We start from the raw sequence: 12,854 nt of genomic DNA, 5'->3' as shown, positions 1-12,854 counted from the left end.
GGGTTTTGGTTTTTTTCTTCCGCTACAGGCAGCGCCTGGGAATAAGCCCCAGGTTACGCTCAGGCAGGTAAAGCCGTCAGCCTCCTGCTCGCCCGTGACGTTAAATGATTACGCCCCGCTCTTCGCTCCCAAAATGAGACTTGGGGAAGCGTTCGAGGTCCCGCGTGTCCCTGGGTGCACGCTCTGACCGGGGCCCGTGCGAGGACCCACGGCGAGGCTTGGCGCGCTGACGTGCCCGCCGGGTCTCTGCCGTTCGGATTCAGCCTTAAGCCGCATCGACTGATGGGCAGCTTGCCTCTGACCGTGGAGGAGAGGATCCCGGTGGAAGCTGGGGCCGCATCCACCTCTTCTCCAGGCTGCTGCTGGTGGGAGAGGTGAAATGTCCGACGCCCTTTATGCAATATCTGGGGCTGTACTACTTACCCGGCGTGCAGGAGATCTGCTTTTCCCTACTGTCCTCAGCTGGGGTTGGGGTGAAGTGTGTTCATTCCCTGTCGGTGCTGTTACAGGAGGGGTCTACAAGCCAGGCTGGGGCAGGGTGCTTCCATTCCTCCTGTTGAAGCCAGGCCAGGATGCCAAACAGCAGGATCGAAGCTTCACGGAGCTACGGGGAAGAGGAGCGTATGTGCGTGCGAGCTGGCAAAGTCGTGCTCGTGATTAGAGCACTCGTGAGAAAAAGGGTTTCCAGAGCTCGTGCCAAGTGCTGATTCTGTGTATTACTTGGGGAAGGATTTGAGGTTCCCTCCTCTTTTTGGTGTTGCCTGTTGACTAGGCAGCACCTCCCTTGCTGTGATGTCTTGGCACCCTCACACGAGGATTCAGACTCCCTTCTGCGTAAGACTGGCCTAGTTGCCAAAATCAGGACTCGAACTCCAAGCAGCAGCAACCACCGCTTTGAATGCGGGTGGCACAGGGCTGCGATCCCATGGCTGACCCGAACAAGGCTATACACGTAGTATGATACCCTGTAGCATAGGATTTGTCACGTGGGGATGACATCTGCGAAGTTTCACCTAGAATTGGGGTTGCAGGGAGGGCGTCTCCGGCTGCTACCGGCCTCCTCGGCTGCGGGGGGTGATGCAACTACAGACCAGGCTGTAGGTGTGGCAGAGCCGTTCCCCTGGCAGTGAAATCCCGGCAGTGAACAAGGTGGGGGCTCTCAGCCAAAAGCAGTGCTGGGAGGTAGGAGATGAAAGGATGGGAAACCAGAATGCTGTTCACCTTACCCAAAAGGTAAGGGCCCTGGCTCCGAAACCCCTCTGCAGCCCCCTGGTCTGCCTGCACGCTGCAGCCCTCAGCTTTGAGGCAAAGTGCTTAAACTCAAGTCCGTGACTGCTCGTTGCCTGAGGTCCTAGAAGTTCATATCTTCTGTGCTATTGCTGGATGACACAGGAAACCTTGAACTTTGCACCCTGTTCTTCTGAAGTTTAATGAACAGTTTAAATTCTTTCCCCGCCCTTACTGTGCTGAGGCACCACCCTTGCTGAGAGGAAGGCTTTTTATTTTAAACACCTTGAATAGTAATTGCTGAGCTGGCGTTCCCTATTGCAACATTGCACAGAGAGAATCGCTTCCATGTTCACTGCCCCCCGCTAAAGTGCAAGCTCAGGAGTCCGCTTGTTCCTCTGCATACACCAGCACCACGGTGCCACAGTGCCAGCAGCAGACATTAACCCAGCAAGTAACAGGGCATTTAACTTGGAACTGTAAGGATCTCAGAACAGTGACCTTGTACTTGCCTCACTGCCACAGACATGTTAAGCATTGCAAAAACAACAAATGGATTTTGTGTTTGGAGTTTCAATGAGCAGGCTGCCAGTCTGGCCCCTGTTCTGCAGAACAATTCAGTCTGTGCTGTGACTGTTTCAGCACTTTGGGGACAAAGAACTTGTGCAGTTCATCAGTCATCTTAAGCTGGAGTCTTCCTGCAGGAGTCCCCCTTCAGCCAAGGACTCCCAAGCCACCTACAACAGCCCTGAAAGCATTTGATTTACAGCCCAGGCCCTCTTTCACCCCGCCTGCCCTGGGCTGTCAAAAGAAGATGGAAGCTTTTTTTCCTTCCTGAGACAATACTGACTTGAAAAGCTGTCGGGTTTGTGCTGCAGCTGGGCTGTAGCACATCCTGTGCAGGTTAGGCTATGCCTGACTCCCCACAAAGAGCTGGCTACCCCATGACCCCAGGGATGACGAGGTTCAGACAATACTCTGGCTTTGTTTGCAGCTTGGCAGGTGCGTGACTGAACTTAGACTTCATCCTGCTGTAACAGATGTGAGCTGCTCAGAACTTTAGGGTAGACTTTTGGCTCCAGATGTGTTGCACCTGGCTTGTCCCTTTCAACATCCTCCCTCTGATTCAGGTCAAGCAATGAGCAGCCTGGGCCCTTGCTTGCTAATGGCTTCGTGGAGCAGAGCAACTCCCTGTTATTCCTTTGGAGAGCCCTGCCTGAGCTGTGTTCATCCGTGGCACTGCCTTCATGTGGACTTCCCACCGCCTGGCTCGTGCTGTGCCGGGAGGGAAGGGCAGGGGTGTGCGGGGCGTAGGGCTCGTGGCCATACTCGGCTGCGGACGGCATCCCTGCGGTACCAGAAAGCACCATGTACTTCTCTCCAGTTGCAGCACTTAACTACGGGTGGTACCTACCCCAAAAATAGGTGAGGAGCTCCCTGTGGAGCTGTCATGAAAAGCTCCATCGATTTCTTTGGGTTTCTGCATGGCTGCCTGGCAGCTCTGGTAGCATGTAAGCTGGACCCTTTTGCAACCAGTTACAGAGCGTGCTTTTGTTCCCGGTCTCTGTCCCCTCACAGCCGTGTCAGGGTCCTGCTTCGCTCGCTATTAAATGGCATTTCTTCTACTTCAGCAGCATTTGGCTTCTTGACAAGAACTGTAAACTAAGAAAGACTGCAGAAACTGAAATACTTTAAACACAGTTACCCTAGAAAGACATTCGTGCTTGTGAGCCCAAGCTCACATCTCAGTTTGAGAAACTCCTGGTACTTTAACTAAAAGGATGGAGTTGGGGAGATATGTCCTACATCCAGTTTAAATTCCCAATTTATGACTTCCTTAGAACTGTTCCGAGGCACCATTCTACCAGATTACACATACAAAACATACCATAAACCAAGTATTTTTTAGTGTCTTTGAAAGTACCCATTTTCCTAAAGACAAGGACATGAAACTTCTGCTGCAGGGTCTTTCTTTTCTCTTTTACTCCTTCTAAGTATGTTTATTGAAGTGTTAGGGCTTCCGTCTTCCTGCCTTCCCCTCTAGCCAGGTCTGTCACTATTGTACATCTGTCACCAGCACTTAGGATTTGTAATGCTGTAGTTCAGGCTAGCAAAGGCTAAACATCCAAGTGTGTTGGGTAGCACTCCAAATCTGCCACAAGATGTGAGTGCGAGATGACAAGTCTCTTCTGTTTTTAACTCAAAGGTACAAATAAGCTTACTTAAAAACCGCTGTGGGCCAACAGCAATGCAACGCTGAAGTTCTTTTGCTCAAGATTACCTTTGCAAAATGCATTCAGAGTAAATAAGTTACAACAACGGACAGCAACAGAACTCTTGTCAGCGTTGCCTCTTGTGCAAGTTGCTGTGGTGCAAGCGCTGCTGCCCATGCTTGAAGGGAAACCAAGTGTCCAGGCAAGCTACTTGGGCAGAGCACTGAGAAGTACTCCCCGGGTGTTGTGGCAAGGGTCAGAGCAAAACCCTCCCCCTGCGGAAGGGTTGGAAGAGATCTTGGGGCATGCACGGCAGTGCCAAGGACTTGCTATGGAGATGTGTAGGAATATCATCAACTCTGGGCAAACTCCTCCACAGCTATCCTGAAGCTCGTCCCTTAACACTAACAGTCTCCAGTGTGTTTGCAGTAAGCGAGCCTCAGGGCGCTTAGAGCTGCACGGCGGTACCGGCTGTGCTCTTGTGAAGTGGGAGAAGGAAGTATTTTACAGCACGCTAGTCACCAGGGCTGCTGTCTGAAAGGGATGGCTCTGCTGCTTCACCCCTGCTAAGGGAAGAGGGCTGCAGCCACCTCCTGCGCATAAGCCAAAGGGCAAAACAGGGAGAGGGGGGGACAACACCTTCCCCCGTGGCAGCTGTGACCCTATGTGGGATGGGGGGACCTCCCTGCAGGAGACACGGGGCTGGGGTGGGGGGCTGACTGCTAGCAAGCATTGACAGGTAGAGGTGGGGGACAGCTGCTTATTTGCAGGAGGTGTGCTTAAGATGGCAAAAGGAGCAGGAGGTCACTGGGGAGGACCACAGGGCGTGCTGGAAGCTGCCAAGCTGGGGCACAGCGCAAAGGAGCCAGGAGCCAAAGGGAGAAAGGAGAGCGAAAGGAATGAGAGTAGGGGCGTGAAGGGGAGCTGGAGAGACCCCCGTCTCCTCTCCACATCCCAAGGTCTAAGCCAGCAGAAGCACCTGGCTGCAACATTGCTGCTTTGGGGGCAAATGAAGCTGTGATCAGAGATTCCTATTAAATATTAACCTGAGGGAATGGGTCACCCCGCCTGCCGCTCTGCAGGCAGGAGGCCCGCAGCCCAGAGGCATCCCAAATAGGCGCAGGGTACCGGGCTGTGCAGAGTGCCGTCTCCGTTAGAGACAAGTGCTGCATGTGAAATGAGGAGCAGGCAGCATTTGTCTACCTGCTGGCCTCTCTCCTCTGTGAGGAGGGAAAAAGTACGCTCTATTCTGTTTCCTACAGCATGTGCAGAAGTTAATCTTAGCCCTGCTATTTTGGATGAAAGACTCCTTTCTTCCTTGAGTAGATACCTGCACGATGTCCTAAACCAGACCGTTTGCATGCTGCAGAGGTTAGCAGCCCCTGGTAATAAGCAAAACACAATGAGACTGTGGACAGAACTAACCCTATCTCTGCATCCTTCTTCTTTTATCTCAGATTCAGGAACAGGCTCCTGCACAAACCACAAATTGCTGGCACTGTAACAAGGTTATCTGCGAGGCACCTAAGTGGTGAGAAGAGTCATGGTGGACATCTCTTAATACCTTTTTTTCCTTTCTAGTGTGTTCCATGGGAAACAGCACCAGTCGGCTCTACAGCGCGCTCGCCAAGCCGCTGAGCGGCAGTGCAGTGTCCCAGCACCAGGACTGCCTGGAGCAGCCAGACTCGGCACGGCTGGATCCTATAGACCCCAAGGATTTGCTGGAGGAATGTCAGATCGTTCTGCAGAAACGGCCACCCCGGTTTCAGAGGGACTTTGTGGACCTGAAGAAAAACGCTGCCAGCAACCACCGCCCCATTCGGGTCATGCAGTGGAACATCCTTGCCCAAGGTAGGCGCTGCCTCTAAGCTCAAGGTGTGACCTTGAGATCAAATGCAGCAATGAAAACCTTTAAATGCAGAAGTGTCTACGTAGTTAGGCGTGCCTGGGACTGGCAGAGCAAAGGGACAGAGGTGAATTATGTGAGGCGCAACTGACTGAGGGCCAGGGTGGGAGGGGAGATTTTCAGCACTTGAAATAGTGGCTTGCCTTCCGTTCTATAGGAGAGGAAAAAAGGTCTCTCCTTGCAACTGTGATGCCAAGGGTAGCTCTGAATGCCTGTCTTAACACAGTATATTCAAAAAGCTGTGACCCACCACTTTTAGATAGTTGTTAGCCCCCAGAAAAGACTCATCCTTCCCTAAGTTTTATTCCTTGTAAAGCTTCTCTACAGTTTTCCAATTACTTTATTGGTGAACTGTTCAGGGATTCATATCTGTTATGGCAATTCTTAATTCTTTGGGATAATTTTAACTGATTTTTTTTTTTTTTTCCTCAGACCCCTAAAATCAAGGCTGTAAATTGACTTATGCAACAGTCTCATCTTAAAACCTTTTGGGGTGCGAAATCCCCCATGTAGAGACTGCCTTAACATTCTGCAGTTAAGTAACTCCTATCCCACTGTGTTTTTTTCTTCGGCTTAAGCTGTGGCAGCCACATGTGGAAACACTTGCCACAGCATAGTGACTTTTGGGATGAGGGGGAAGAAGTCTTTAATCTAACTTGTATCTGTAAAGGGAACTTAAATTTTTTTGGAGAGACTTCAGTGTTTTGAGAAGGGGTTCTCAGACCCATTGGCAAGCCTGGCACCCTTAAAGTCAGCAGCTGCTCCTGAAAAACCCCTCACCTGCATATGAACTGACATCCACGCGTTTTACAGGGAAAGCAAAAGTGTGGCAAAAGCCTCATGCCGCTTCCCGTTATAAGCCCTTGCGCTGTGACAGACTGCCTGTTCTCGTGCGGGGCTGCAGGCAGCCACTGGCTGCTGCAAGGTGGCAGCTGGATCCCGAGAGCAGAGCCTGGCCTCTGCAAAACCTGGAGGAAGACAGCCCGTTTCAGCTATCGGTAACTTTTTTTTTTAACTCCCCTCCCTCCCTGCTAATTTCAGCTCTCGGAGAAGGCAAAGACAACTTTGTTCAGTGCCCCATGGAAGCTCTGAAATGGGAAGAGAGGAAGTGCCTCATCCTGGAGGAAATCCTTGCCTACAAGCCTGACATCTTATGCCTGCAAGAAGTCGACCACTACTTTGACACATTTGAGCCACTCCTCAGCCGACTCGGCTACCAGTGTACTTTCTTCCCGAAGCCGTGGTCCCCCTGCCTAGACGTGGAGCAGAACAATGGGCCGGATGGCTGCGCCTTGTTTTTCCTCAAAGACCGCTTTGAGCTCATCAACAGCGCTAACATTCGGCTAACCGCCATGAAGCTGAAGACCAACCAAGTGGCCATAGCTCAGACGCTGAAGTGTAATGAAACTGGAAGACTGTTCTGCATTGCCGTCACTCACCTGAAAGCCCGTACCGGCTGGGAGAGGTTTCGGTCCGCACAAGGCTGCGATCTTCTCCAGAACTTGAAGAGTATTACCCAAGGTGCAAAGATCCCTCTGATCATCTGCGGAGACTTCAATGCGGAGCCTACCGAGGAGGTCTACAGAGAGTTTTCCAACTCCAGCCTCAACTTAAACAGTGCATACAAGCTGCTGAGCCCCGACGGGCAGTCAGAGCCCCCATACACCACCTGGAAGATCCGGCCCTCGGGAGAGTGCCGGCACACGCTGGATTATATCTGGTATTCCCAGCACGCCTTGAATGTGAACTCAGCCCTGGGCTTGCTGACTGAAGAGCAAATTGGGCCCAACAGGCTGCCGTCATTCAATTACCCTTCCGATCACCTGTCTCTGGTGTGTGACTTTAGTTTTAATCAAGACCCCGACAGACTGCTGTGATGTGTTGGAATGCCACCTGGTATTGCAGTGTCTTAACTCACCACTATTTTATTTTAGAGAGAACTTTTGAAGCTGGAAGCCATTGAAGGATGAGGAAATACTGTTGACTAAACATTATTTTGGGCACTTGTTTGGAGTTAGACTTGCCGTTCAGCGCTTGTTAATCTGGAGCCTCCAAGGGAGGAAGAAAGGAGTCGGTGTTCTCGTCATGGTGTTCTTGCCATGTCGAGGTTTGAACACCGGAAGGCAAATGAGCTTTATCCTTTCACTAACCCCTGTGTTTAAGGATTTAATCCTCTAATGAATGGGGAGGCCTTAGTATTTAAATCAAAACACTTGTGTTTGTAAAACAACTTGCCCTGACAGCATGCTGATTTTATTTATTTCACGTTAAGCTTGTGCAAGTACCAAAGGGAACGAGGCTCAACTATTTAGTGAGATTCTCTTAAATCTTTTTCTGTTGCAATACAAAGGAAGTTTAATGCAGTTTAGACATGAACAAATCTAAGCTCATACTAGTGTTGTCTTCTCATTTTTACATGACTTGAGATGATGATTTCATTAAAAGTGAATGGATAATAGCCCAGTGTAAGGAAGGCACTCTGCAGTAAAAGCAGGTAAGGAAATAGAGGCTAATTACTCTCCATCATAATAGTAATATCCTCACTTTCCCAGATGAATGTGCATGTGTCCGTTACACGAGTACAGCCTGTAGGTATGTATACACAGTGACTGTTCCCTTGTCTCTTCTGTGCTTCCCTCCAGAGGACACACCTAACTAGGGAGTATTTCCTCCTCTGCTTCAAGTATTACTTTTCTAAATGGTTTAAATTTGTAGTCTTGTCAATTTTGCTGCTTCAGTAAAGGGCCAATCTTCTTGTTGAAAGACTTTCTTTTATTTATCTTCAGAATCTAAAGCTACACTGGAACCTGCAGAAGATAAAATTTATTTATTGAGAGAAGTTGGTGATCCTGCATCTGACTTGAAATCATACAGCAACAGTGTTCAGGAGCCTCTTTCCGTGGCCCTGGGGAACTCGGGCTAAGCACCTAGGCTACAAGAGAGCTGTGTTAGTATAGTAACTCTTGTGCATGAAGTGGTGCTCATTGGTATGACATAGGTATTGCATATATGGATTGTAAACATGGCACTATGCTGGAAAATGAGGTAGGGAGAGAGGAGGGAAGAGAGACAACAGTTGGAGCTGGGCTGACATTTAGATAGTTGGGAAAGATGAGGCAGAGCAAATAAAGCAGTACTTCCATGTAAAGTAAGGCCCATGGTAACTCTGAAATGTTCCAGGTGTTTATTAATAAAAGTCTTTGGAGGAAAAAAAAAAAAAAGTCTCTGCTGCTATCTTCTTCATTTCCCTATCATAAATAGGTGATCTGTCTCAGCTAGTGACTGTTCGAGCTTCAAGTTAGTGGTGATGCTACCCATTCCAGACCTCTTTCCCCTGACCCCACAGTCCTAATCTTACAAGGTGGCACAGCTGCTTTGCTTTCAAGGCAAGTGCTCTTTCTCAGACTTGAGATGCCCAAATTCCACAGCAAGTCTGCAGGGAAAGGAGTTACCTTTAGCAATGTTAACCTGCTTTCTCCCCTAGCTAAAGATGAGGCCTAGACCCTGTATTACTGTAAATATTACTCTTTCTGACAGTTGTGTGGAGCTACAAACCTGGCCGGTACTGCAAAGCAGGGTGCAAGTATTCCTCCCTGAGGGCTGCTAAGTATGCCTAGCAGAGCTGGCTCCTCACAACAGGCAGCTGTATTTGTCACTTTCTTTTAAAACATCATTTGAAGAGCAAGAAATGCCACAGGTGCGTGCTTTACACAGCCCACAAATTATCATACTTGTAAGTATACAGAGTGTGGTAACTGGAAGTCCCAAATTCCCACACAAACACACTCCCTTTCAAGCACACGAATGGAGTGCTGTGTTGCACAGGCGTTAACATGCTCTGCACGTGGTCCTGACCCTTGCAGGATGAGGGCGATGATCTGCTTCCAGAGGAGCTGAGGGCCTAGCTCTAACCAGCCTGGGATGTAGGACTTCTCTAGCAAGTGTGGATTTGAAACTCCCCAGACAAAGGATTTTACAACCACCAAGAAGCCTGACGACTTTGGTGAATACTCTTACCAGGCAGACGTGACATACCAACCACTGCCAGCCAGGGCCTCCTTCAGCTGAAATTCCAGAAAGAGCAAATTGTGTCCCTGGGAGCCAGAAGGGGTGGCTCCTTTGGGGGAGATTCTGGGCCAGAGATGAGACACTCCTAAAAGCAGACTTTTGAGCATCCCTGCCGTAAGCATTTCATACCTGCTAGACTGAGACAGCTTCCTTTTTGTGGTGCTGGCTGCCCTCAATGGCTCTCTGAGGGGGTGAGATGCAGCGCTTCTTCTTTAGGGTTATCTTCTCTTAGAATCTTCCCTCAAATGGTCTTTGCAAGAAGGACAAATAGTAATACAATTGCCTGTTAATGGAGGTAGCTAGTCATCCGTAGCTAAACATTTTCAAAAGCAACACCACAATGTAGACCTGTAAGATGGTACCTGTAGTAAGTCAAATCCTACTGCAAAAAGTCACACCAGAAGCTGGAGTGTACATTCAGACCCTTCTGGCAGTTTCTAGAAGAAACTACACTTGTGGTAGAAAGTTGTGACTTTGTGAGAGCAAGGATAATACTGTACTCAGATTGGTATTTAAAAAAAAAAAAAAAAATCCAAACCAAAACCAACCCAAACAAAAGCCAACCAACCAAAAAACCCACCACCAACAGAAAGCCCTTAACTTCCGTTTTACTTTTGCATAAGCAGCTCCATTTTTCTAAGGACAGCCAAGGGTGTCCACCAACATGGTCCTGTTTCACCACAGCCAGGGCACAGAGCCATAGCACTGATTATGGTAGGCTTTGTTTACCAGCAGGAGCTAGACTATCATCGCAGCTACAAAACACCCACCATCACTCTCACAGGGTGATGATTATTTGGTATATCTGGACAATTCCTATGCCATTTTACTCAGACCCTCGCTTTCAACACTAACTTTCCTACAAAAGAAACCAAACTGTGGCAAAACAGCATGATTTGTATGATATTGCCCATCACTGCAGAGCTCTTCTGAAGTGGAAAGGGCTGGGATTCTTTTTTCACCCTGGACATGTGACAGTAGATGTTCACTGCTTCATGTCCTTAAAGGGTAATTTTTAAGGCAAGGGGAGGGTGGAATAACTGTGAAAAGGCTGGGGCCTCTTTCCCCATCATAATTCTTAATATCATACTTAGAAAGAAAATCACACATCCCTGCTACAGCAGAACAGTGAACCCTTCCTGCTATATTTTAACAGAAGGTAAACAAGACAACGAAATTAACTGGTAACTTCCCAGTCAGCTTCATCCTTTTACTCCAGTACTTGCTATAAAGTATTTTTTTGTGGACTCTTTTGGAAAACTTAAGTGAAATATTGCCCTTGCTTTGTTTTATTCAGCAAGAGGCAGGCCTGCAGCACTGAAATGCTTTTGCGTGCTATAAATATCAGTACAGTAAATATTTTTCATAGGAAGAAGCAGGAAGGTTTTAAATTTTTTTTCCTATGTAGCAGTATGACTCTTACAGTAAAAATGTCTTCAAAGCTCTTCTTGTGGCTGTCTGCCTTATAAGCACACCAAGGCTAAAAAAAGTCTCAACAGATCCCTTGCTCTAATCTTGAATAAAAGCCACATTAGCTTTAACAGCGACAGTTTTCCCTCACCCTCAAGCTAGCTGAAGGAAGAAATGACCCACTTACTTAATTTGCTGCAAGGCAGAAGCTGTTGCAAGCTTATTAAAATACTATATCTCTTGGAGAACAATTAGATCAGAAGTAGATAGTGTCACTTAGATCTTCTTCACTTAATAAGCTTAATACCTGCTATCTGAACTGTCTCTACGAGGCAGAAATTGAATTCAGCTTGTTTTGGCTTTGACAATCTTCATGCTTAACTGAGATCCCTGCTGCACGTGTCACGGTGAGTAGGAACTGAGGCTTCAGGCACCTCTCTACTTTCTCATCAACTCTTGACTGCCCCTGGCTCGCTGCTCCTTCCTTCATCAGCTCAGATATAATGCTCCGAAGTCCTAAAGTTGATGAAATCAATTAGCAGAGGATCCCAAGAGCTCAGCCTTCCCTGCAGGACACTTTACGTGGATCACTTGAGTTGTGTCAAGGCACAGAAGCCTTTGCTAACCGAGATGGACTTTGTCCAAGAGAGAGAGTAACAAAAACAGTGGTCTCCGAGATGGGATTCCCCTTCCAACTTTTCTTGCCACAACCCAGAGATTTTGATATTCAGATCTTTATACCAAGTAGCAACTCACACTTAAGACTTTTTTCCTGTGGTTTACACAGCATTACCCTGTCTGTCCTATAACTTACAATAGTAGTTATTTGAAAAATAAAAATGTTTGTACTTGTATCTGTAAAATCAGTGATACCACGACTGTGTATGTCTCAATGCCTTCTGTGTAAACCATGCTCACTTCACACTAGCATTTCATTCCACTCACACATCTAGAAAAGTTACTACTTGCCAAGGATGAGTCAAGCCTGGACTCTTCTATGTGAGCCACCAGCTTCAGATGTAAAAGCTAGTTCCACTTTCACACATGGACAAAATAACTGGTTTTTCAACGGGATTGCAAAAGTCTGGGAGTACAGCTAGATACTAACTTCTTCAATGGTTTAGCATCCCTTTGTCCTTTTCGGATGTTACAAACCTAACCAAAGCTCCCTTGTCCTTAGGTCACATCCTCCAACACCACCAGTAAAAAAATTTCATGCCCACGTAGTAATTAATAATGTTGGCATAAAGCAGTGTGTTGAAGAGCAAGCTTGCACAGACCTAGAGAATGATCTGAGACTTTCAGTTACAGGTGGGAATCTTGCCACTCTGACACTTAACTGTAGCAATCCCCAGGGAGAGGCTGCCTCTTGCAAGAAGCATGGCTTGTTACCTGGATTACATACCACCTCTGAAGAACCACCAGATCGCAGAACAACTCGGAGGAACCACGTGCACACAAAGCAATGCCGAAGAGCTGTGCTTAAGCAGATACGCCAAAATCACTACGTGTGACAAAAAGCCTGTCTGTACTTCTAGCTAGCAGCTAAATTAAAAAACAGGAGTACAAAGGCATACACGGAAAGGTCAGCAAAAAGGGTCTTCACTCCCTGAAGCCGGGTTAAGTACCCTTTCCATTTCGGTTACAGCGCATCCTCACACAGCTTGAGATTCTCGCAGCACTTGGCAAACTTCTGATAAATGTCCTCAGGCAGCCGGTAGCTGCGTGCCGCTCACCGGGTGGCCAGGGGAGAGAGCCAAAGGAGCACCACCAGTTCTGTGGCAAGATGCAGCACTGACAGGGAAAGCAGCATCTCAGAACACGGCTGCAAGCTGCCGATCTCACCAGTAGCAGAGATCTGCACCTTCATTCCTTTCATTTTTGCCATTACATGGTGAAGTCTTGGCTCTAACTTGAGAGGAGGTCATCAGCTGGAGATCCTTATCTATTTTCAGGAAGGCAGTTTGTCCCCATTTGACTTCCAATGTATCTAAATTAGGTGTCAGAAAAGATCTTAACTACAAATACTC

At 48.0% G+C, this 12,854-nt stretch overlaps 1 protein-coding gene across 1 annotated transcript; it reads left to right on the top strand.

Annotated features, from left to right (window-relative positions):
* The first annotated feature begins 4,224 nt into the window (after window positions 1-4,224).
* On the top strand, window positions 4,225-8,518 carry CCRN4L (CCR4 carbon catabolite repression 4-like (S. cerevisiae)). The gene is made up of 3 exons (XM_010583631.1): window positions 4,225-4,345; window positions 5,022-5,291; window positions 6,388-8,518. Exons 1-3 carry the CDS (start codon window positions 4,225-4,227, stop codon window positions 7,221-7,223), a joined length of 1,227 nt encoding a protein of 408 aa, XP_010581933.1. The 3' UTR covers window positions 7,224-8,518.
* The last annotated feature ends 4,336 nt before the right edge of the window (window positions 8,519-12,854 follow it).

The sequence above is a fragment of the Haliaeetus leucocephalus genome, unplaced genomic scaffold (genome assembly GCF_000737465.1).
Source record: "Haliaeetus leucocephalus isolate CR32 unplaced genomic scaffold, Haliaeetus_leucocephalus-4.0 Scaffold924, whole genome shotgun sequence".
Lineage (NCBI taxonomy): Eukaryota > Metazoa > Chordata > Aves > Accipitriformes > Accipitridae > Haliaeetus > Haliaeetus leucocephalus.
Note: the sequence above shows the minus strand (reverse complement) of the source record. Positions and strands in the feature narration are given on the sequence as shown.

Coding starts and splice junctions, on each gene's coding strand:
- CCRN4L (XM_010583631.1), top strand. CDS start 4,225: ATGGCAAAAGGAGCAGGAGGTCACTGGGGAGGACCACAGGGCGTGCTG. Junction 4,346..5,021: donor GGAGAGCGAAAGGAATGAGA/GTAGGGGCGTGA, acceptor TTTCCTTTCTAG/TGTGTTCCATGGGAAACAGC. Junction 5,292..6,387: donor GTGGAACATCCTTGCCCAAG/GTAGGCGCTGCC, acceptor TGCTAATTTCAG/CTCTCGGAGAAGGCAAAGAC.